The sequence below is a fragment of the Pleurodeles waltl genome, chromosome 2_2, assembly GCF_031143425.1.
Source record: "Pleurodeles waltl isolate 20211129_DDA chromosome 2_2, aPleWal1.hap1.20221129, whole genome shotgun sequence".
In the NCBI taxonomy this organism is placed as follows: Eukaryota; Metazoa; Chordata; class Amphibia; order Caudata; family Salamandridae; genus Pleurodeles; species Pleurodeles waltl.
Window position 1 is genome coordinate 459925942 of NC_090439.1, and position 23132 is coordinate 459949073.

General features: G+C 45.6%; 1 protein-coding gene across 2 annotated transcripts in view; it reads right to left on the reverse strand.

The window, feature by feature from the left end:
- CEP192 (centrosomal protein 192) overlaps positions 1-23132 on the reverse strand; it is a 1702116-nt gene that overhangs the window by 855896 nt on the left and 823088 nt on the right. For both annotated transcript variants that reach the window (XM_069219927.1, XM_069219928.1), the window contains 2 exons: positions 21654-21793; positions 21430-21522 (listed from right to left, as the gene is read on the reverse strand). In XM_069219927.1, the coding sequence (XP_069076028.1) occupies positions 21430-21522; positions 21654-21793 (233 nt within the window). The remainder of the gene's footprint in view (positions 1-21429; positions 21523-21653; positions 21794-23132) is intronic.

The window sequence follows — 23132 nt, forward strand, 5'->3', positions numbered from 1 at the left end:
AGCAACTACAGCGGAAGCTTGTTCCATCATTCCACATCCCCTGTCAACCTCTGCAGCGCAGCATCAAAGTTATTAGCTATTACTTTCCTAGGGTCTGTGTGTATTTTAATCCCGAGATCTCACTGACTCCGTCTCCCACCCAAGTGGGAAACCCACGTCCACCTGTGTTGTTACCAAGGTCAGGGGAAACATTATGGACTTGCCCCAGTTGACCTTTAGGCCTGACAGTGCTCCATACCTAGTAATTTCGTGGAGGATCAGGGTAACATTTCGCTCTGGATTCTTTATGTACAATAGAGTGTCATCCGCGTATGTAGATAACACAAGGGTGTAATTTCGAAACCGGAGGCCCCAATGGCCATGATTCTCTCTCAGGGCACATGCCAAAGGCTCTGCCACAAGGGCGTCCAGTAGGGGGAGGGGGGGGTGGGGGGGGTGGGGGGGTGGAGAGTGGGCACCCTTGCCTAGTGCCTCTCGTAATCTCAAAGGCATCCGTCACAATTCCATTTATGCGGACCCTAGCCCGAGGCACATATAGGTGGTCATTACAACCTCGGTGGTCTTTTTACAAGACCGCCGTGCGGAAGACCGCCAGTAGCGGCGGTTTGCCGCTCGGCGTATTATGACTGTTGGCTGCTCTCCGTCCTTTTTCGGACAGAGAGCCGCCAACAGCCATACTGGCGGGCAGCAGGGAAGTAGAGGTTGCTCCACCTTCACCGCCACGCCAACAGAACACCGCCCACCGAATCACGTCCTGTGATTCGGCGTGGCGGTGTTCTGTTGGCGGTGTGGTATCGGTGGAGCAGCCCCCGTGGCTCCCGTCCCCTCCCGGAGGATCGACAGAACAGGTAAGTCGATCGTCCATTAGGGGAGGGGGGTGGGGGGGTGTTGTGTGGGTGCATGGGGGCGTCTGTGTATGTAGAGGGGGTGTGTGAGTGCGTGTATGCTTGCGGGGTGTTGCGTGTTTTGGGAATGAGTGTGTGTTTGTCTGTATGTATGTCTGTATGGATGTGTGCGTGTATGTTTGTATGTGGGTGTCTGTGTGTGGATGTAGGCATGTATGTCAGTGTGTGTGCGTGTGTGTGTTGGTGGTGCCTGCATGCGTGTCGTGTGTGTGTGTGTGTGTGTGTGTTCTGTGATGTTGGGGGTCGGGTGGGTAGGGGAGCCCTGCCACCTTTGGAGGGTGGTGGGGGGTGTAGCGGAGGGAGACCCCTATCAGTGCCAGGGAAGGAATTCCCTGGCACTGATAGTGCTTACCGCCATGGATTTCATGGCAGTTCCAACCGCAGGAAATCCACAGCGGTAAGCCCGGTCAAAATACCGCCAGCGGTATAGTGACAGCCGCCGGGCTGGAGACCGCCATGGTCATAATACAAAAAAAAAGACCGCCAGCCTGTTGGCGGTCTTACCGCCGCTTCTCCGCCTTCCGCCAGGGTCATAATGACCCCCATAGTGTGGAAACCAGGTGTAAAAAAAAATGTCCCCTATTCCAAACTGCCGCAGTGCCACCTTCATGAATCCCCACTCCACAGAGTCAAATGCCTTTTCGGCATCTAGGAAAGCCGCCACCGCCTGTATTTCTGGGTTGATATTCTGTATCGCTCCGAACAGGGTGCGAAGATCCATAGTCAGGTTACGACCAGGAACAAACCCCGCCTGCTCCGGTCTGACCAAGTGGGTTGTACCCTGGCCAGGCGATCCGCTAGAATTCTGGCAAATATTTTAACGTCTACGTTTAGTAGTGAGAGTGGGCGATAGGACGAACATTGCTCTGGGGATTTCCCTGGTTTAAGCAAAGTGATGAGCATTGCCTCCCTCACTGACGGGGACATACGCCCCCCTACCACCATATCCTCATACACTTCTTTCAACTGTGGGAGGAGCAATCGTTGACATGCCTTATAAAAGCTCACTGTCAGCCCATCAGGACCTGGAGCCTTACCTTCGGACGGCCACCCCCCCCCCCCAATACGCCTTCGCCATCTCGCTCAAGGTTAGTGGTGCCCCTAGGGCCTCCCTGTCTACATCTGTCAGCTGCGGCATGGTGATGTGTGTGAGGTAGTCCATCAGTGCCCCCAGGTCTGGGTCTACCCTAGAGGTGTATAGCGATTGATAATAGTCACGGAATCTGGCCGCTATACGTTTCGGGTCTCTGAGCTCGCTCCCATCCTCTGCTTTTATTACTGTAATTGTCTTCTAGTCCCTATTGGGATGGATCAGGCTCGCCAGAACCCCACCGGGTCTGTCACCCTCTCCATATAATCGGGCAGTTGCATATTTCCCCAGGTGCTGGACCGCGGAGAGGGCTGTCTCCTGAAACTTTAGTATCTTAGTGTTAATGTGTCCTAATATGTGTGCGTCTGCAGTAACTTGGTGGTCGTGTTCAAGTTGTGATATCTCACATTCCAACAGGTGCAGGCGTCCTCTAATCGATCTGAGAACCCCGCATGTTTAGCTATAGTAATCCCATGTATGTATACCTTGATCGTTTCCCATACTATGCCCACGTTGGCTACTGAACCTTTGTTAATTTGAAAAAAGGTCTGTGATCACTGTGGCCAATTCGCCCCGAAAGACAGAGTCTATGAGTGAGAATGGAGGGAACCTCCACGAAAAAGTCAGAGCCGGCATTGCGCCCAGCGTCAACAGCAACGCGACCGGGGAGTGGTCCGAGTATGTCCGGGTCAAGGGGTTTCAGACACCAATCTGCCAAGCAGCCGACGGGAAACCAGCCAGAAATCAATACGTGTGTACAGGTTGTGTGCGGCTGAGTAATGGGTATAGCCACCTCCCTCCGTGTGGCTGTCTCCCCAAATGTCTATCAATCCCACCTAGTTAGCCAAGTCCAACGATCGCCGCAGCTGCCGGTCTGATGGCCGCACCGCCCGAACTGTCCCTCGCAGGGTCCAGTGTGCAATTAAAGTCTCTGCACCATAACTGTGGATAATATCCCCAGGAGTTCGCTCTGACTGCCAAATCACAATAAAACTGTGGGTCATCATACTTTGGACCATATATACCAATCACTAAAAAGGACAGTGCTCTCCCACTACAGTGGGAAACAACATACTGTCCCCCCGGGTCTACTGCCACCCTACGGAGACTAATATCAGAAGTTCTCAAAGTCCAAATCAGTACCCCTCGGGAATGAGAAGTGTATCCCGCCACCAGAAACTGCCCCTGCATCCTTCGGGTAGTGAGCATAGGACTATCGGGAGTCAGGTGTGTCTCTTGTAAGATAGCTGTCTACTTTATGTCTGTATGAGACTACCTTCCGAGTCTTCCGGGCGTCACTGAGACCCTGCGCGTTCCAGCTGACTAGTCGGATCTGACTAGGGCTCTTATGCGTGTCAGTACTAAATTGGGCCGGGGTCATCAGTTATAGTAGATCGTCAGCACTGTCCGTCCAGCAGCCTACATCATGTGTCTGCAATCTTGCCCCTCTAAGCATAGGTGTAAAAACTAACAACAATCTCCCAAAACCCCTCTGCCTCCCCACCCACAATAGGCAATACCCCAACCTGCCCATCTGTGTCTTCCCCAATAAAGCCTCCTCCCAACCCCCCAAAATATTCCATCCCTCTTAGAACTATAAGTGGTGCACACATGTGGGCGGATGTTACCCTGCACCGTCGTATATCACTGATATGCCGGCCCCCCTCTGTTTTGTCACCATCCAACCATTCCCAACGTGTACATTGTTTATAAATCCAATAAGAATGTGCTGTCTTGACATATCTATCGATCTGCGGTACTGTGCTAAAGGTGCCATATGTCGCCTCCAGGGTGCGGCGAGCGAAGCAGGGATGAGCTCATTGTTCACTCTATGGCAGTGTTCCAGGCAATTCTACCGGATTTCACACTCACGACCACTCGGATGTCTCGAACTGTCTAGGAATCCCCGTTGCCGATGTCGCCACTTCCTCCGGCTGCCATCCTGCGTTTCACAAACTGATCCAGTTTTTTGTGGTCCGTGAAAAAGACTGGGCTGCCGTCCACCTGTACTCTTAATTTCATGGGGTACAGCATTCTGTATTCCAGGTGCATGTTCCGGAGTTGCTTCTTCCCCACGAGGAGCAGTCTCCTTGCCTACTGCACCTGTATACTGAAGTCCGGGTACAGCAAGATTTTAATTCACTCATATTGCAATGCTTTCAGTTCCCTGGCCCTGCGCAAGGCGGCATCACGATCTCGATAGTTCAAGTAGCTTAGCTATAATGGGGCGAGGGAGGGCACCCGGAGGCGGGCGGGACGTCAGGGAGCGATGCACTCTCTCCACAACAAACAGGTCAGAAAAGGCAGCACACCCCAATAATTGCACCAGGAACTGTTCTATGAAACACTCCATATTTTCGACTGCAGTGGACTCCGCAATGCCCACGATGCGCAGGTTATTCCTCCGGGAGCGTGCTTCCAAGTCATCCACCTTAAGGCGCTTAACTCTTTATTCAGTTTGACTTGGCCGGTAGCTAGTTCTGTTTGACCGTCTTCTACTTACGAAACCCTCCTTTCTGCCTGGTCCAGACACTCCGCATGTTTATTAAGGCGTTCGGACATTCTGTCCATGCGGTATGAGAGCGAGTCTATCTTGCCATCAATTTGAGTTAAGCTCTGTTGCATTGCCACCAAAATTTGACGCAGGTCTTGGTCGTCACCGGAGTTTGCAGCAGGGCTCTTCTCCAGCCCCATCTCTGCACTCTCTCCGGCTGGGCTACTCGTTTTGCGTCACTCAAACTGCAGCCGGGCCTGGGTTTTATCCGTCTTGCCCACTACGAAATCAGGTTACTACCTTCGGGAGAGTAGGGGCACGAAAGGTATACTTCTGCCCTTCTGGCGCAACACGCACCGAGGGAATTGGTTATAGGTGCACGTAATCCTTCGTCCGCAACAGAATGTTCCGCAGACCGAAATCTGCCTGTATCTGTCGTGAGACGCTCAGAAATATGGTGCACCAAAAAGCTCCCGTCTGGACTGTCTCCCACACAGGCCGCCACCACACAGGGCAGTCTACCCGGCACGCCATCGGCCCGCAATGTCGGTAGGATTTAAAGCTCTATGACCTGAGGGGCCCCGCAACCAGGAACCGGGCCCGAGGGCCAAGCCAATGTGATCACCTCCCCAGGGGCCCGCGACGCGCCTTGTCCACAGCCAATCTACCACCAGCTTACCGCAAGTTCTTCACTCCGTGCGACCTCTCCGCTCCTCGCTCTCTGATGTCCGGGGGGTGCACCGCCATTGTCCAACAGCCCGAGGCCCCAACCTGGGGCCCCAGCATGCACTTTGTCGCCCACAGCGCCACCCCTAGCATCGTTCCTCTCTGCCGCATGGGGACCAGCCAGCTACCTCCTCCAGCACACACCCTCTCTGCACGGTCTCACTGGCACCACGTCTCTCTCCACTCCAAAACTACTGCGCCACTATGTGCGCCCCGTAGCGAGTTCCACCGGCGGTCTGCCACCGCACTGCTTTCTCCGGGTTGCCGCTGCCCCGACAGTTGCCCCCCGCACATCCAATTACCTTCAGGCCCACCAGCGCTCTGTATCAAGCGACCACAGCCTAAACAGAGCATGCCTTGCACCTCCCATCTCCTCACAGCAACAGCCACTTCATAGATTGTGGTCTGAAATAGTCCGAAATGGTTTAGGTGTGAGGATTATTGACAGAGCTTTTTGGGAGGCCCGCGGAGCTCCGTTGCAACGCGGCCAATCTTGCTGCAGAGCAATCTCCGCCCCTTCTTTGTTGAATGTATTTGGTTATGTTGTTTCTGATAAGCATGTCAACCATGGCCCGTATATAACTTGAAAAGTAGGCCCTGGTGTCTAATGTTCTCTAGTCCCACCAGAAGATGGATATATTAAGGTTAAACTCCCCAATAGTCCTCCGAAGTGCACAGAGTCTCTGGGCTCTTGAGGTGGAGGGCTGAAGCCTGATGCCTATACAAAGACTCTGCTTCCAACTCGTACATAATTTAAAGCTTTCTGTGACCCTCATTCCATTTTATTTGGAATTTCCATGGTGTTAATCGGCTTTCTGGTTTCACTTTCACAGTTGATGAGGTCATGGAGTCATTAAAAAAAGATAGGCTGCAGGGAAGGCTTTTTTTTTTGCAGCACATGAGAACTGCAGTGGGAAATTCTTATGGTGCAAAAGTCAGAGATTCTCAGCTCTAGATGATTTGACATGACATCCTGGTCAAAAGAAGGGTTGTTTTACTTAAATGTCTGACAGTAGGGAAAGAGCTAATTGCTTTAGAGAGAACAGACTTTAAGGTTAGATGTTTTACTGGAGCTTTATTTATCAGTTAAGTCTATTAACTAAAACCATGTTCGGATTCCATGGTGGAAGTAATAGTTGTGGTGGATATACTCTTTTAGTCCCCTCCCACAAAATATATATCTGTAATTGCAGCGACTGACATTCTCTTAGGTCTCTTCAAGACTCTTCAAATAAACGGCAAATGTACTCCCCACTGAAGAGAAGCAAACAGCTATCTAAGAAAGTCACAAAATATTAAATAACACTTTTCTCATTCGATGGACCTAGGTTCCTTGGTCTCCATACACCGTAGTTGCAATTGTGGATTCCAAACTATAAGACTTTAGGAGCCATGTTGTAAGTTACATGCATGTGGTCTTGGATAACCAATGCTTTCTTCTTGCATCATGTGTGCTGGGGAGTCTTATTTTCTGCTGGCTCCACGGAGACATTGACAGTAGTTAACAGAACCATGGCACACATGTCCACTCTTGAGCAGGAAGTACTGTTGTAATGTGCAATCCAAGAGGGACTGCTTGAGGTTTCATGAGTACTGAGGGAGAAACCATATACAAATAGAGTCAACCAACTCAATGACCGAACAATAAATATGAAAAAAGGCACATATAGATCTGGTGGCAACATCTTGGCATTTTTGGCTTATAAATGTAGCAAGCCAAAATGTTTTTGATGTCCCACACCGTACAAATATTATTTCTACAAATGGATGATGTAACTCATTTGTGAAACATTTCTATTTGTCTTCCTGAGCTGTTCCCTTTAAAAATGTCATTTCCTGGCCCATTAAAATGCTAAGCCACCGTACTAGAATCCTCTTTCTTTGCTGGTTGACAGCTGAGACAACTGTCTACCTTTAATCTCCACTCTTATTCTTTGCTATGGTATTTAATTGATTTTTGCTTTGTTTTGACTTGTGGCGACAACATACCAGGAGCGAAGGAGATCTGCTTCCATTTTGACTTTCCTTGAAGGGATTTTCCTGCTTCTGGTTCAGGGGAAAATACCAGTATTCACGATCCAAAGTCTGTAAAACCTAAGTGAGCGCTGTCATTTTTTTCTTCCACTTTTTGAGGAAGAAGTTCAAGAGTTTGAGGGGTGTGGCCATGACAATGTAGATGGACATGCAGTCTGGAGCTCTGACACCCCTCGCTCCACAAGAGTGAGGAACCTTGCAACCCTCTGAGCCTGTCCAGTTTGAAACTTAGTGGATTGACGCAGCAAATGTTCTGATCAGAGGCAGAGCTCCCAGGGATGCTGCTGTAACAGTTCAGAGCAATGGCAGTTTGGCATCACTATGCAGCTCCCAGATGGCTGCATTCAACAGGGAGGACTGAACTCAAGCAGGGTGATGAAGCAGAGGTCATGTGGAAAAGGAAAGAGGTCACAGGCAGTGCCAGTGAGAGGATGTCAGGGGGGAGGGGAGCAATCCTAATAGTAGTGGCCACTGTTACAGCAACGAAAGAGGTGGGATGCAGTACTAGAGTGTGTGAATGTTGGGGGTGCAAGATTGGCTCCCGAGATGTGGCTTAGAGGCCAACAAAGAGCAGATAGGAGATAGCGACGGGGCAATAACCTAACAGTAAAGAGCATGACTTGTGAAGAAAAGGACTCTCCTTCTGTTGGCATAAGACTGGTTTGAATACAGTAGCCACTGGAAGTAAGAGGCAAGGGAGGATCTTCGAATGAGTGGTGGGGAGGAGGAGCCCATGTTTGGGAAAATGGTGGGGGCTAGGGCCCCGGTCTTTTAATGGAGACACAGTCTAAAAAGGGTGGGGGGGAGATACATTAGTGTATGTCCAGGGTTCGAAAAAGCATACAAATTTTACTAGACCTGCAGGTTGAGTAACTTAAATAATCTACTCGACTTAACTGTAATGTACTTGACCTGGAAACGGATCTCAAATTGTGTGATTGTAGGAAAATAGTTTACAGTCGCCTTTTTCTTAACTCTCACATATGATTGCACCTTCAAATATGTAAGCTCGGCAATTTGTTTGATTAACTAGACGAAGGTTTGCTGCATGCATCACATGAATCTAGCCCACATACCCTTGAATTCTAGCCCACATAACCTAGGACTTCTTTTAGTTAACTAACAACATTGCCATCAAGGCAGGAGTGTTTCTCAGTTTGTTTAAACATTCAATTATAATAAATACATTACTAAACCATGATGTAGTAACAGTCATCTACACACAGTAACTTTCCAAGAAATGGCCGAAAACCTGTCCACTAACTTGCAGCTTTACTGATAAAACTACATAGTGTACTAACAATCAGTGAAAATTGGGTTTCAGAAAACATATCTTTTGCACATAAACATGTAAAGTATTCTGATTTGTTTTCATCCCATTAAATATTTTTTCATCACACAGAAATATTTTAAAATGGCCTTTACAACTACTGAAATATATTTTGAAATGTTTGCACAGTTGACTTAGTCATTTAAATATTGTGTGTTAGGAAAACCCTGACACCCTATATCCTTGTATTTTACATTCTAAGCAGCGGGTCACACGGTTCACCTTACAAAGTCCTGGAATTCTGCAGTCAGAAGGAAAACTAATTGTAAGAAAAACTGACTTTTGACCTCTGTCTGTGAACACAGAGCAAATGTGACTTAAGAACAAGATTTAAAGGCAACTTTTATTGCCCCTCCACTTTTCAACTGAGCAGAACAACTGCTCAGTTTCAAATCGCCAGAAGGGACTAATAGGTATTAAAAATAGCTCGACCTGATCAAATAAGACTCTCCAATGCGAGTGGTCTGATCAAATAAGACTCACCAATGCGAGTGGTCAAGTGGATTTTTCAAGCCCTGATGTCCTCCAAGCCTCCCACTATCCACATTTATTCTGGATAATCTGAGGTTAGAGGGGCTTGGGGTGAACTATTGGGCAGGACTTGAGGAGGACCAAGATTCTTGGCTGAGACAGGATGGTGGTGAAAGGTAGGCACGTCCTGGCTGGCCTAGTAAGGTCAGGCGTGAGTTCAACTACCTTCTATCCACCGTGGGCTTCCCTGGCCTGCATCAAGTATGGGATAGAACATTGGAGAGGAACAACTGAGCACGAGAAGGGCAGGGAGGAGCCCACTAACTGCACTGTGAATGTGCTCCAAAAGGTGGTGGCTCTACAGATAAACGAGAAACTGAGAAATTTGTTAGTGGCACGTATTATAGGTCAAAGGGCTGATATTGACGACTGAAATAATGCTATGGTGCACCCCAAAAGGTGTTAAAGTTTCACACAGTTGGGGCAAAAGTCACCAATCACAGAGGTACTGGGGTGAGTCTCGAGGGACACACCCTACAAATCTTGGCAACAATACTGGATACAGAGGCTGCCCTGGGGCTCAAAATCAACACTGCAACCCAGATTAATCAGGATCTATGCACTGTGGATCAACGAGGCATAACATTTGATGTCTTTCTGGTTGTTTAGCCTGTAAAGGTGATATAAAGAGCCTGTGATACTGATGGCTTTTTATAGCGAGAAGACATTAGAATAAGTGGAAACCCCTACTGGCAGCTATCCTTGAAAAGATGTGTTTTTGCTCCCTTACTCATAGCATGGGCTGGGCTGGGCTGCTGAATCAACAGCCAACAACCTGTGTGTCAAGGTAAATAGTAGTATGTCAGCTGAATTTTTACTGGACAAGGGGGTTCAGAAAAGGTGTCTGCCCCCCTCCTGCTATTTGCCTTTGCTGTAGAGCCCCAGGCAGCCTGGAAAACAAGTGATAACCTGATCAAGGGTCCAAGTGGAATCTGGAGTGGGAGGATGCCATCTCGCTTTATGCAAACGGCATGTTGTCTTATTTGGCTGACCCCAACAGAACAATCCCTCGAATCCTAGACATCTTGGAGGTATTTTGTTTACACCTGGAGATTTGTATTAACTGCTGGAACTCAGTAGCTTATTCCAGATGGATTGGAGAAGTTAAGGTGGGTGGGATTTCCCTCTGGCATTGGAAATGACCTGGTTTACCCATCTGGATGTCTATATGACCATGGACCAGGTACTGTTTTATAATCACAACTCACAAACAATTTTCTATGAGTATAAAAAAAGATGAGTCATTTGCTTATATTGTTGCTGGGTAGGCAGCTTTATATTAAATCATCTATCTGTCCAAGTTCCAATACATACTGCAACAAACTATTTGAGAGGTCCCAGAAAGATTAATTGGGCAGGTGGTGGGAATGACTTGACTTGTTTGATTGTGGGGGCTCTAAGAATAGCCCTCTCAATACTGTCCACAAGACCTTCAAACAGGGTATAGCGCTCGCAAATTTGCAATTCCATTACTGGGGGTCCCAGATCTTGGTGAATAATGAATTGGCAGTTGCTGTATAGCAGAAGCCAACATTATTAGTAGTCAGACAGACAATGAACCAGTTCGGTATGCTGGTCAATTGTATGGAGGGGCCAGCTGAGGGGATACTGGGCCATCTGGCTACATTAATCAAGATATGGAGAAGGACTAAACACATGTTGGGGTGGAAATGTAAAGTGACTTTAGAGAAACATTTATGGGATACAAAACTATTTAGAAGGATGTGAGCTGTTATGGCTACCTACAATTAGACTTACTGGGCATAATCAAAGTAGGGGACATCTGGAATTATAAAGGATTGGTGCCCTTTTCTGAACTGCAGGAACAGTATTATTTGCGGGAAGCCAATATTTGTGGTATGTACAGATAAGATACATCCTCAGTGGATATTATGAGCTATTCCAGGCGATGGCTGAGGAAACTCCACTTGAATATATAATTTTTGTGGCTCTATTAAAAAACATGTAATCCCACAGGTTAACGAAACCCTAGTTAAAAACAGCCTGGCCCTTTGGTAAAACTGAAAATGAGGACTGGAGGGAAGTGAGTTCATACCCAAGAGATTTGGCTGTATGGTCTGGGTACCAGCTAGTGCACCTGAAAATACTGCACAGGGCTTTTAACACCAGAATGAGATTGTTTAAAACAGGAAGGCTAGACATCTGTCTAATAGGGTGTTTCTAGACAGGACAACTCTTGCAAACCATATGGTGATGTCCATAGGCACAGGGGGTATTATTGAATGAGAATATAACAAAGAATATCTTCGGTAATCAAGCTGTTGCTTTAACGTACTCCACAACTAGTGTTTTTAAGTGTCTGGAGGCACACACTCTTATTTGGAATTCTGGTGCTAATGGTTGCCTGACAGTATAGAATTAATATCGGGGTAGCAGTTCTATGCCCACATTGGAAAGCTGGGAATACAATACGGACTGGTGTATATACGCAGAGAAAATGGTGTATAGGTCCCGAGACTGACCTCCAAAACTTGCCAAAATAAGGGAATTGTGGAAAAATATGTTTGAAGGCTTGGAGTACAGTGAAAGAGACCATTGTAGTTCAGAGGGATCACCTTGGGTTACTGTGACTGGCATTGCAAGCTGGAATATGTGTAATTTACTGTAGATAGTGTTCACCAGTTAGATGTTCCTCTGACCAGACACCCCACACACCAGCTTTTGATGAAATGTGATCCATAACAAATGTGTTGTTATTTGCTATATGGACCACAAGCAATTTGTCCCTTATATTCATGGTTGGTTTTGTTTTTACAGAACAACAATACAAAGATTTATAAACAAAAAAATGAGGTCTATAATCGGTCTTAGTCACCCATCCTTCAAGGAAACCAGGACGTCCTGGGGGTAACACCAAAACCCTGTCTCCGCCTCTGGTACCAGGTTAATAACCCCTTAGGTAAGCAACCTTATCAAATCTTTTGATATAACAGTGTTGTGATCTGCTAGATATCTAATTAAAACTGGAGTAATGTGGAAATGTGCTTGCACAGAGGAGAATGGGGAACAAACTTGGATAATTTGAAGGACCCATGTTCTGAAGTGATGGAGCACCAGTAAGACAGGGAATGTTGGATATCTCTGTGAGATTTAAAGGTAAACTTAACATGAGAAAGTATTCAGTGTGTAAACATCAGGTAAGCAGTCTTCAAATTTCTATAAGGATGCATGAGCATTCTGAATGAAGAGCCTAGAACCATCAAATAGCATGTCCATTAGGGAAGCCAGGACATCCCCAGAGAATCCAGTAGAATACATCCAACCATGTTGTCCAAGACCGACACATTCTCCATAACAGAGAAAACAGGAGTGTTTAGTCCAGAATGTAGAATCTACTTTTTAGAACCCTGACCACCATGTGTTGACTGCAACAAAAGCAATGAACATGTCCTCATCCAAGGCTGGCAACATACTGCATATATTTCAAGACATGCATGTAGCTGCACGGGAGACAAAAGGGCATCATGAAGTACAAGGGGTCAGGAGGTGGACAGAATACAGCATTTCTGGGAGGATGTTGGCCTTAGTTTTGAGAGAGGAGCAGCAAACCTGAGAATTACAGAGCCCAAGAACAGCTACTACAAAGAAGGATCTTTCTTCTGTAGGAGGGAGTTCTTACATTTGAATGGAGGGTACTCCAGAAAGGTACCAATCCACTATTTTGCAAATCGAAGGGACAGTATCTGTATAATATGGCTGAAGTAAATGAACTGCTTTTTTATTGTTGTTATGTGGGACATTTTGGGGGGCCTTGAATGGTGTCTGAATCTGACCTAAAATGTTCACCATACTGCCAAAGTGTGGCTATCAAGACAGACTGACGGAAGACAGCCCTTATAATACTTAGCATTTTGTTTGGTAATGAATCAGGTACCTTAACACTGGATGGAATCTAGCTGATAAATGGTTATGGATCCAAGGCCACAGCAGATGGTTGGGCTGGTGCTATCAGAACTGTAATCCGCACCAACTAAGGAGGATGAGGAGGAGGAGGAAGAGGGAGGGACTGCTGCATACAGGTGGAAGTACAGAATGTTGTCATTAGTAAAGCTAGCTGACTTAGCCCGGGGTAATAGGAAATGGGTGAGGACCTGCTCACATTAGTCCGACTAGAGGCGATGATAATTCCATGGGATTGGAAAGCATATCAGAGAGAGACTGGATGAGCTTAAATATATACAACAAGGACTCCTTGAATACCGCAATTTGCTGCAGACGTGATGATGTCCTGCTGAACATGGGACACATCAGCCTTGGAGCAAGAGATTGGAGTCTGGTGCCAATAAAAAAAGACTCTGTAGTCTCCTCTTTGATTAGGAAGGAGATATGGTTATGCCTCCAATGTTTCTAATGTCCCATCATCAAGTCCTTTGACATTGCCATAGAACTACCTGAAAAGAGCACTCTTGAATGAGACCAGCCTTGGTTTTTGTGTTCATCAATAGAGGACAGCCTTTTGGTGAATTAATAACAACTGCTGCTTGACAAGTCAAACGTGGGTGGAGGTGCAATAACCAGCATTGTCACAGACATCTGTTTTCAACATACGCAACATTGTTTGAGAGCGTTTTGTGATAAGTATTCTTACACTCTACCAATGTTCCATAATTTGATAATTTAATGAAAAAAACCAATAGGTAGAAGCAGAGCGCCACATCCATATAATCAGATGCAGGAAATCAGGAATAAACACCAGTGTGCAGATATGATGCATTTATGCGGCTCCATGTTATCATAACCGGAAGTAGGACTAAGTGACAATAGGGGTCAATGGCATATTGTCAATATGTAACATATTGTTTCCCGATTAGTCTGCCAGCTGGAAAGAGTCACAAGGTTTGGAATATGCAGTTAGTAGTGTGGAGATTGCTTCATAGTTATGTATAGAAAAAAAGAGAATACCAGTTTTTGCTTTTAAGCCTGCTGCCTACAGACACCCACCTGAACATGAATCTGAGATTCTGAGATACAACCAGCTGTTACTGTGAACTCAGAGTCTAAAATTAATAAACACAGGGTATCTTTGTATGTGGCTGGGTTCTCAATAAGTGGGGTTGTCCCTTTAATCATATGTGGAGACACACAGCAAGGCATGAGATTCTTTAGACAAACTGCGAGAAGCTAAGCCTGAATAGAGATGACTCCTGACGAAGATATACCGGAGCATTTCAAAACCCTTTTAGCTAATGATGAGTGCTGCGTTTATGACATATCTTTGTGAAATGCTTACTGTTCTTAGTTCCAACTGAAGGAAATCGACACTAGGCTAGTAAACATTGCTGAACTGCATTAAACATATGCAGTATTGCTCTGAAACGTTTTCAAAATGTATAATACTATGTCAGGATTTGAGAAAAGGATTATTTTGAGGAAATAGTTTGTATTTCATGGTGTGGTCGTGTGACTTTTCAGCATTAGGTCCTGGTCTCTTTGGCTGCACGGGGTGAGGAGCATTGATCTGGCAATCTTGGCTAGAAACTCCCAAGGCACACTACTACTACTACTTTTGTGGCAATGAGCTGTTAACAGAAAATCAGTCATTTGACTCAGACTCTCTGCTTGGATTTTGGAGAAGGCTTCCCCACAAGCAAGACAGAGCAGGGACATTACTTTGCTTTACTAGGCCAAAGAGTAGCAGGTGCAGCACAACTTTGGTGCATCCTCTTCTTTCACCGGTTCCAGGGTCAGCAGAGCAGTTTTTCTCCAGTCCTCTTCTCCAGTCAAGCGAGATCTGAAATCTGTTGTCAGGGGTGCCCAGTTTATGACCAGAAAGTGCCCTCAAGAGAGGTGTCAGCCACTGGTGATGAAAACTTCCTGTGAATTGACGGCTCTACCTATCCAAGTCTTTTTTTCTGCCCACTTCTAAGATGATGAGACCACTCGATATGTGGAGCTCGGTACCCCACCCTGGATGTGTGACTACCGGTGGTCTACACAACCATGGAAGATGGCTTAGCAGTGTTTCAACCGCTGCGTCCCTGGTGTCAGCCTGTCTACTCAAACAAAATAACAACCCTTCTCTAGTGTTCACTATTTGCTTCCTCTTTGAAGCTCACATTTTGGGCCAATACCCCATGAGGCTTCCTGTCATGGGGAGGTAACACCTTCTCCAGTGGCAGGCCTCTATTGTTATCTGACCTGGGACCAGTCGACATATCTCTCCAGGGGGCAGAGGACTGTCAGATGGTCAGCCTCAGCAAATGGCAACTGGAAAGCTGGGCAACAGATTAGCAACTTTCTAAAAGCTGCATGTGTCAACAAGGCACATGGATTTCGACTTGGGCATCAAGAAGCACTTAATGCAACAAGTTGTTTGATATCTTGAAGTACTGAATTTGGTAGTCTTATTCCAAAGTTAATGATATCCCTGGTACCATATACTATGGACTTCAAAGTAGTGTGCCAACTGTGCATATGCTAATTAAACATACATGTTTAAGGGTCAAGGTACAAAGGTCTGCTTAGCAGGCCTAAGTGCATTCTCAGAGTAAAAAGAAAAAAAAAAAAAAGAAATCTGTTCAAAACTTTTGGGGGTGGGGGGAAGGTATACGAAAAGAGGCATTTCCTTACAATAATGCTTTACTTACCCCAGTTTATTCTTCAGCAGCAGTATTAAACATTCAGGAACACTTTATCCCATGAAGCTTAAAGAAAGCAACACAAAAAACCATGTCCAATAACAGCGCAGTCAATGTTTATCGTCCCTTGTTTTGTCACTGCTCCAGCAGCCGCAGTCAGTGGTCCCTGAGTACGAGTCTGTACTGCAGCTAATACCTTACTCCTTTGCAGGAGCTCTATAAACACTAGAAGCTCTTCATGGGGCCCTTTTCCCCCCCTGTTTTACCGGCGCAGGACTGCCAGAGCAGCCTTCTGACTGCTGGAGGGAGTTCACTGTGCTCCTTGCTGAGGACGGTCCCTTTATTGATGTAGTTGGCACTGAATGGCAGGACTTCCTGCACACAACATAGCAGCATGTCCACACATCGCAGAGAATTTCAGCAGTAATTACAAGCAGTTCTTTATCCCGCTGCCTGGAGTCTGAGTGCCCCTTGAGGGGGTCAGTACAAAGAAAATTAAAAAACTAAACGAACACCCCCAAGCAGGCAATAATATAGCACCGTACTGAGCCCATTAGGGCTAGACAGGGTGCGCTGGTGTTCCTAGGGCATAGACCCACCAGATTTATCCCTATGCATGGAGGTGGAATATATGTCCTACCTTCCACTTGATTTTTGCGAGGCTGGGGATGCTTCTATCGACAAAGCTGTGTGTCATTGATTCCCTCAAGAAGAACTATTGCAGCTTCCAGAGAAGTGCTCTGGCTCCGACCCTCGGAGTGAAGACCAACCTGGGCCTTTAGAGGTACCTGAATCTCAGAGTCAGTATGGCCTGATCCCTTTCAAGGTAGGGATGAAAAGTAAACACTCTAAGGGAGTTGACCTCAAAGCATTCAACAGGCTCAACAGAGCCTTCTTGTCGCACAATGTCTATCCAGGAGGCAAACTCAAACTCTCTACTTCTATCAATACAAGGACCCAATGGTTAGAAGCCTAGCTCCTGCCAACAACAGACTGAACAGCCCCCCAGCCACTCCCAACAGAGAAGATTCCCAAGGTAACCCGGACAGGGACATGGGACAGGACAGACCTTGGGAGGACCTCAGCCAACAGTTAATCCAGGATATAACCCGTCTAAGATGGTAAATCAGAAAGGGAGAACCTTGCATCTCTCTCCAGCATGCAGTCAGCCCCAATGCATCATGGTAAATGCAGTCAAAGTTCGTTCAATATCTATAAAGTAAACTGTAGTTTTTCACCTTAGTAGCTGTAGAAAGTGCTGTAAAACTCTGGGCACGTCTTTCTGGGTTCTGCCCTTCCCAGCAGAGAACAGCTTTGTCTGTGGTGTTGATGGAAATGCTGCCAAAAGTACTCTCAGGTTTATGTACCACTCACTGGCAAGCTGCTCTCTGCTGATGAAGGGCTGAACCCAGAAACACATGTCCAGAGATTTACAGCACTTGCTGCACCTACTAAGATGAAAAACTTTAGATTACTTTATGGATAAAAAACAAACTTGTACTGCATTTACCATGATGCATTGGGGCTGACTACATGTTGGGGTGTGGGGCAGAGTGCTCCCTTTCTGTTTTTCCCATCTAAGATGGTCACAGATATGCTGGACCAGGATGACATCCTCCATCCCTAATCATCATACGGGGCTCCAGGAGATAAAGTGCCCAACAATGAAAACCCTTATATGAAGAGATCTGTAACAGCCTGCTGGTGGAATGCACCCACATGTCTCTGGCCGGCAAAGTGGGGCTGACACCTGCAATAGCTACCCAAATGGTCACCATCCTGGGCAATACACCAGGAACCCAGAGAAAGGCATCATTCACTCCTGGAGATAATGCAAGGATACGTTCCAGGATATCACCAGCCTGATGACAAATATCCTACACATGACAGAATAAGCCAAGGAATCGGGCTCTCTAATTTCACCTGAAATATTATCAGGATGGGTACAACTCGCAACTATGTGTTTAGGTAAATCAAACTGTGCCTTTCAAAGAAGAGAATCCAATCTCTCCTCCAAGTTAATCCAAAGCTGGAGATATGGCTACCTTGAAGGCTGGAGCAATCGCACAGGGAGGTCTGTTTGGTGACTTGTTCACCAAACACTGGGTAAATTCCTTTCAATTTTCACATCCCTGGATTAAGCACAAGCTTCCATTAAAAAGATAGTCAGCCAAACGGTTTTCACAGGGGCTGTTCGAGGCAGGGGGCACTCGAGTGGCCGCCTCAAACACCGAACTTGCTATAGAAGAAAAGGTTCCAGAAGGGGACAATGGTAAGACAAGTCCAGATTTGTGGTGTTGTTCACTTCCATAGGCTTCCTATGACACCATTGATCCAGAGGTTGCTTCACAGGATCTAACAATCAACCCTCTGTACACTGTAATAGTTTGCACTTCTTCTACATCAACAATAGGGGGCAGGTTAGCAGAGTTTCTCCCCAACAGACAACCACTAACCTCAGACGCATGGGTCCTGCAGATGGTCCAAGTGTTCAATATCGCATTCAATGGCTCCCCACATCAATATTCTCAACCCTGTTCCCTCACCTTCTCTGAGCAGGCCGCTTTACTAGTGGCAAGGAAGACTACAATTACTAACCGAAGGTGCGAAAGCCCCCCACGAGGATTCGTCCCAGTGCTTCTTAGGCAATATTATTCCTTGTAAAAAAAAAGAGTAATGGGGTTCAACAGCCTGCCATAAATCTCAGAGCGCTAAACCAGTGACAAGTTTCATACCACTTCCAGATGAAAGCCATACACCTCCTAAGGCATCTCTTGTGGCCCAACAAATGGATGGCCCGTCTGGGTCACAATACCGGTGTACCCATCACTGCCCTGCTTCCTACAATTCACTTGGGTAGCTCAGGTCTTCAAGTTCACCACTCTCCGCTCAGTCTCTCCTCAGCACCCATGGTGTTTCACAAAGGTGCTGAAACCAGCAATATAATTCCTACAATCAAGAGACATTCTTTTGATTGTATGCTTAGACAACATACTTCCTGTGGATCAAACGCACAAGGAGTCTGAGCAATTACAAAGGCTGGTGAATCTCCAAGGGCCTAAGGTTTGTCATCTATGAGAATATTTCCGTTCTTCCACCAACCCAGAGAACTATATTCTTGGGGGTTTCTGATATAATAATCTCTATCAATCCTCAGTCTCCTCTCCTGGAAAAATGGCAAACCACAACTAGGCAAAACCCTGGACAAACCAATAACATTTCTCCATCAACTGCACCACTTGTGGGCCTACTCTCATCATCCACACAGGTCATATTTCCAGACCCCTTCACTACAGGGCCCTGCAATGCCTAAAAGCATACCCTATTTGGGAGATTTTCACATACTCCCCCAACAGTCTCCTTGTCGGACTAGGTCAAGGAGGATACACTGCGCTGTCTAAGGCTGGAGCGAGAGAAATTTTTGGCTCCCAATGAGATCTCATTTTAGATTCAGATGACAGCAGAACAGGCTGGTGCACCATATGCGGGGAATTTTCCACAGGAGTACTATGATCAACTGAGGAACAGAACCCTCCTACCTGGACGAGAGAAAAGATACAATGTTCTAACCTATTAAAGATGGAGAACATGACTGCATTCCAGTATATAAATCACCTAGGGAAGGCAAAATCTTAGACCATTTTGGAACTCGACAAGTTTCTAGGACCGCTACCTGAAAAACCAAATCTCTTGAGACGGCAGAGTAACATCTGGAGATGTCCAATTCGCCCCCATCCAACCTCCGACATCTACAGGACTCGAGCACATGTAAGCTAAACCGCAGAGTATTCAGCATGATCTCATAAAAATTGGGCCACTTTACAAAAGATCTTGTTGAACAAGTCTGAACCATCAGCTTCACAGATACTTCAGCTGGAGGCCACACCCAAAGGTGGCAGCAATTGACGCAATACTGTAGAACTGGAAGGCAGAGGCCTGCTATGCTTTTCCCCTCATTCTCAAAAAGATTGTGCCTCTTAGCACAGGTATGGAGACAACAAGCAGACGTGTCGGTTGTGACCCCTCTACTGAGACAACAAATCTGGTGTGCAGTTCTGATGGAACTTTTTGGTGATTCTCCAATCAATCTTCTTCTGTCCTCACCTCCTCCAGGATCCTGCGGGGAATCCCAGCAATTTGATAAATGGGCACAATAAATATAAGGCATGGTGAATTACCAGGCATGATGAAAAGTCTCGGCTATTTTGAGACAAGCTGAGATCTTGCTCGCTAAGGGTTGGGCAGATAGTACCGTCAAAAGATATTAATCAGCATGACAAGATGGATGGGTTGTTGTATGCGGATGTGTCTGGATCCCATGGGAGCAATGACTACATTCTTTACTTTCTAGCTAATGCATCCACGGAAGGCACGGCGTAAAGGTCAGTGAATACTTTCAGGTCGACTATCTCAGCCAGACATAACCCAGTCTAGTGCCTATTGGAGGGTGAACATAGTTTGCTTGGGTTAATTAAGGGATATACAGCTATCCCGTCCACTGCATCCACAATACTCATTTGGGATGTAAAACAGAGTGCTCAATCACTACCTTACATAGCCAGAAAAATAAATTTCTCTCTAGAAGGGAGCCATCTGCCATGCTTTTGTGCCTTATGTCCTGCAGACGAATCTCAGAGCACTGGACTTAACAAGTAGGATATTTACACTAGAAGGGGTAACCTTTAACATTTCCAGAAGGACAAAATGTAACGTAAAAGTGGTTTCAGATCCTTGCAAATTATGTGCTGTCCAATGCATCAAGACATACAAGGTTATCACACAAGAGGCCCGTCATCCAGGTGACAGACAATTGCTTATTACTATTGACAATCGGCACAAGAGGCTGGCATTTATACAAAGGTCTTTTGTGCACATTATGCCAGAGGCAACATGGCAATTCTACCTTCAAAAGTCTAAAACGTGGCTTCCACAGTGGTCAACAAGCTTTGAACAAGCATAACCCTGGCCACTGGAATTCAAATTCTATTAAACACACGTAGGCGCTGATATTCCAAACTAACAATTAAGACCAATTCCCCACCAGGGGATCTCAGCTAATGGCTCTCTGATGGTATTGTAGGAATAGATAATTTAATATTCTTTTCACAGGATTAAGTTGCTTTTATATTTCTTTTAGTGTTGGGATATCCTCAAGAATGTTGATAAGTCAAATTATGTGGTTCAGATGTGTAGGTCCCTTTCGTGTGAACACTACTTAGGCTCCTTGTTTTTCCTATAGGACTCAGCCAAAGTGGAATGGTCTATTGATTAACAATGGCTAGCTTCACATTAAGAAAGAGGAGGCATGAACAGCAATAAGGATGATAAAGACAGGCTGTGATGTTACTGGGCATGTTTTTGTGTTTATTTCTGTAGTGGTCATGGAAAAGAGTTGATAAATGTTTGATACTACTGCTGCAGAATAAATTGAGGAAAGTAAAGCATAATTCTCACATCCATGTCCTTAAGGGAATTAAATATTTCTGGTACAATACACAAGTAGCATTTTAACTCTTTATTTTGTCTAAATAAATTTACTAAAAGTCTGACAACACTTGTGCTGGAGAAGTAAGTTTTTATTAATTTTAATAATATTAACTTAACCATAAAATACTCCACACTAAAAATATAATCCACCATTAAACTTTGCTTTTAACATGCTTCACTCCATGTCCTGCACTGCACAATCATGTACAGGAAAACTATATTATATAACTTACCTTTACGTTTAGTTCAACTGAAATGTTTCCAGCATTTTTTAAAGGCAAAAGTTGTTTAGCTGCTGAACCAACTTGGGCACACAAATAAACGGTCTACAATAATTAAAAAATAAATAAATAATTAATTGAAGAACAGGGTCCATTAAAAAAAAATTACACTTGATATATATATACACAGACAGACACAGACAGACAGACAGACAGACAGACAGACAGACACAGACCTGTAAATCTTGTGGGGCATGTATCCGTGGAGTTCCTGCTCTTGCTCTTAATGGAATACTTTTCATAACACAAGAAGGTCCTGTACTCTCCAGTTCAACATCAACTCGTGCCAAAAACTCTTCAGCTTCACCTAGTGGCTCTATAAAAACACAACATCTGTTTACTCCAACAGAATGTGAAATGAATAACACAGTGAACTACCTAAGAATATTTTTCCCATCTTGGTGCACTCAGTTGGAGTCTAAATACTCAGTCATGAAGCAGAAGGTTCTTTCCTGAGAGCACTGGCTATTAATCAAAATGTTGGCCCTGAATGACTGTTCATAGACTATTAACATTTGCAAAACACTTTAATAAAAAATAAAAAAAAGATAATTTTTTGCCAATAATGTTATTCATAAAATGATCATGTAAAGCAGTGTCTGTGAGAGCCGGAAGAGAAGGCAGAAGTGCCAGTTACTTAACTGCAGTAACACTTTCTGGTGGATACTGTATCTAATAACAGATTACCCACCTTTAATATACCACCCAAGAGTGGATACAGAGAACTTCAACAGCAGTGCTCCCATGTGCCGGCATTTGGTGTTATGCGGCACCACACTCACTCATCAGTGATGGAGTGAGTCGTATACAAGCGGCACGACACCCCTTTGCGCCGAGTTTAGTGTCACGTATAACCCCCTCTACTGTGCCCTCACAGCATACAACAAATACTGATGACAATCTGCAGATATTTAACTTGAGATCTTTTCGATAGGATGCAACATCACTGAATGTGAAAGTGTGAAGGCAGTGAGTAATCAATGGTTAGCAAGCATATCCGTCAGAAAGAGTGTTACTGAAGGTGAGTAACTTGTTCTTCTGATGGATACTTTAGCTGCAGATTCATCATCTTAGGAAAGACACCAAATCAGTACCTTGCCACATGGTCCGTGTAGTGGGCTCAGGCCAACACGTCCTGCAAAACTGAGCAGGGAAAGCATCTTTATCGGTAGACCTGGCTGTCAAGGCAGAAGTGCTTTTTTTGCACAATTCCCAGTTTACAGCCTGGCATGTCAGGGACAGACACCTATTGTGCCAATGCTGTTGAAGTGACCTTGCCCCTACTGGGACTGGCTTCTAGGCTGAGTGCTCCTTTTTGGCCAGTGCGTAGCAGACCTTAATGCAAAGTACTTCTAGGCCAGGTCCTCTTTTATACTTCTCTGACCCCATGTTTGCACCTTAGATATCCAAGAGTTGAATATCTACTCTTTTGAGGGATGAAGCAGAGTGAAGAATGCTGGCAAGGTGACCGAGGACCAAAAGGTAAGGAATTGAAGCCTCTGGGACCTTAACACCAACTTGACTGGGAAGAAGGTAGTGTAGGGCAGTTGTACTGACAGTGCCTACAGCTGAATCACACACCATGTCAATGTGATGGCAATAAGGAAGACTGTTTTCAGCGTCAGGAGGTTTAAGGAGTAGCTGTGCAAAAAATC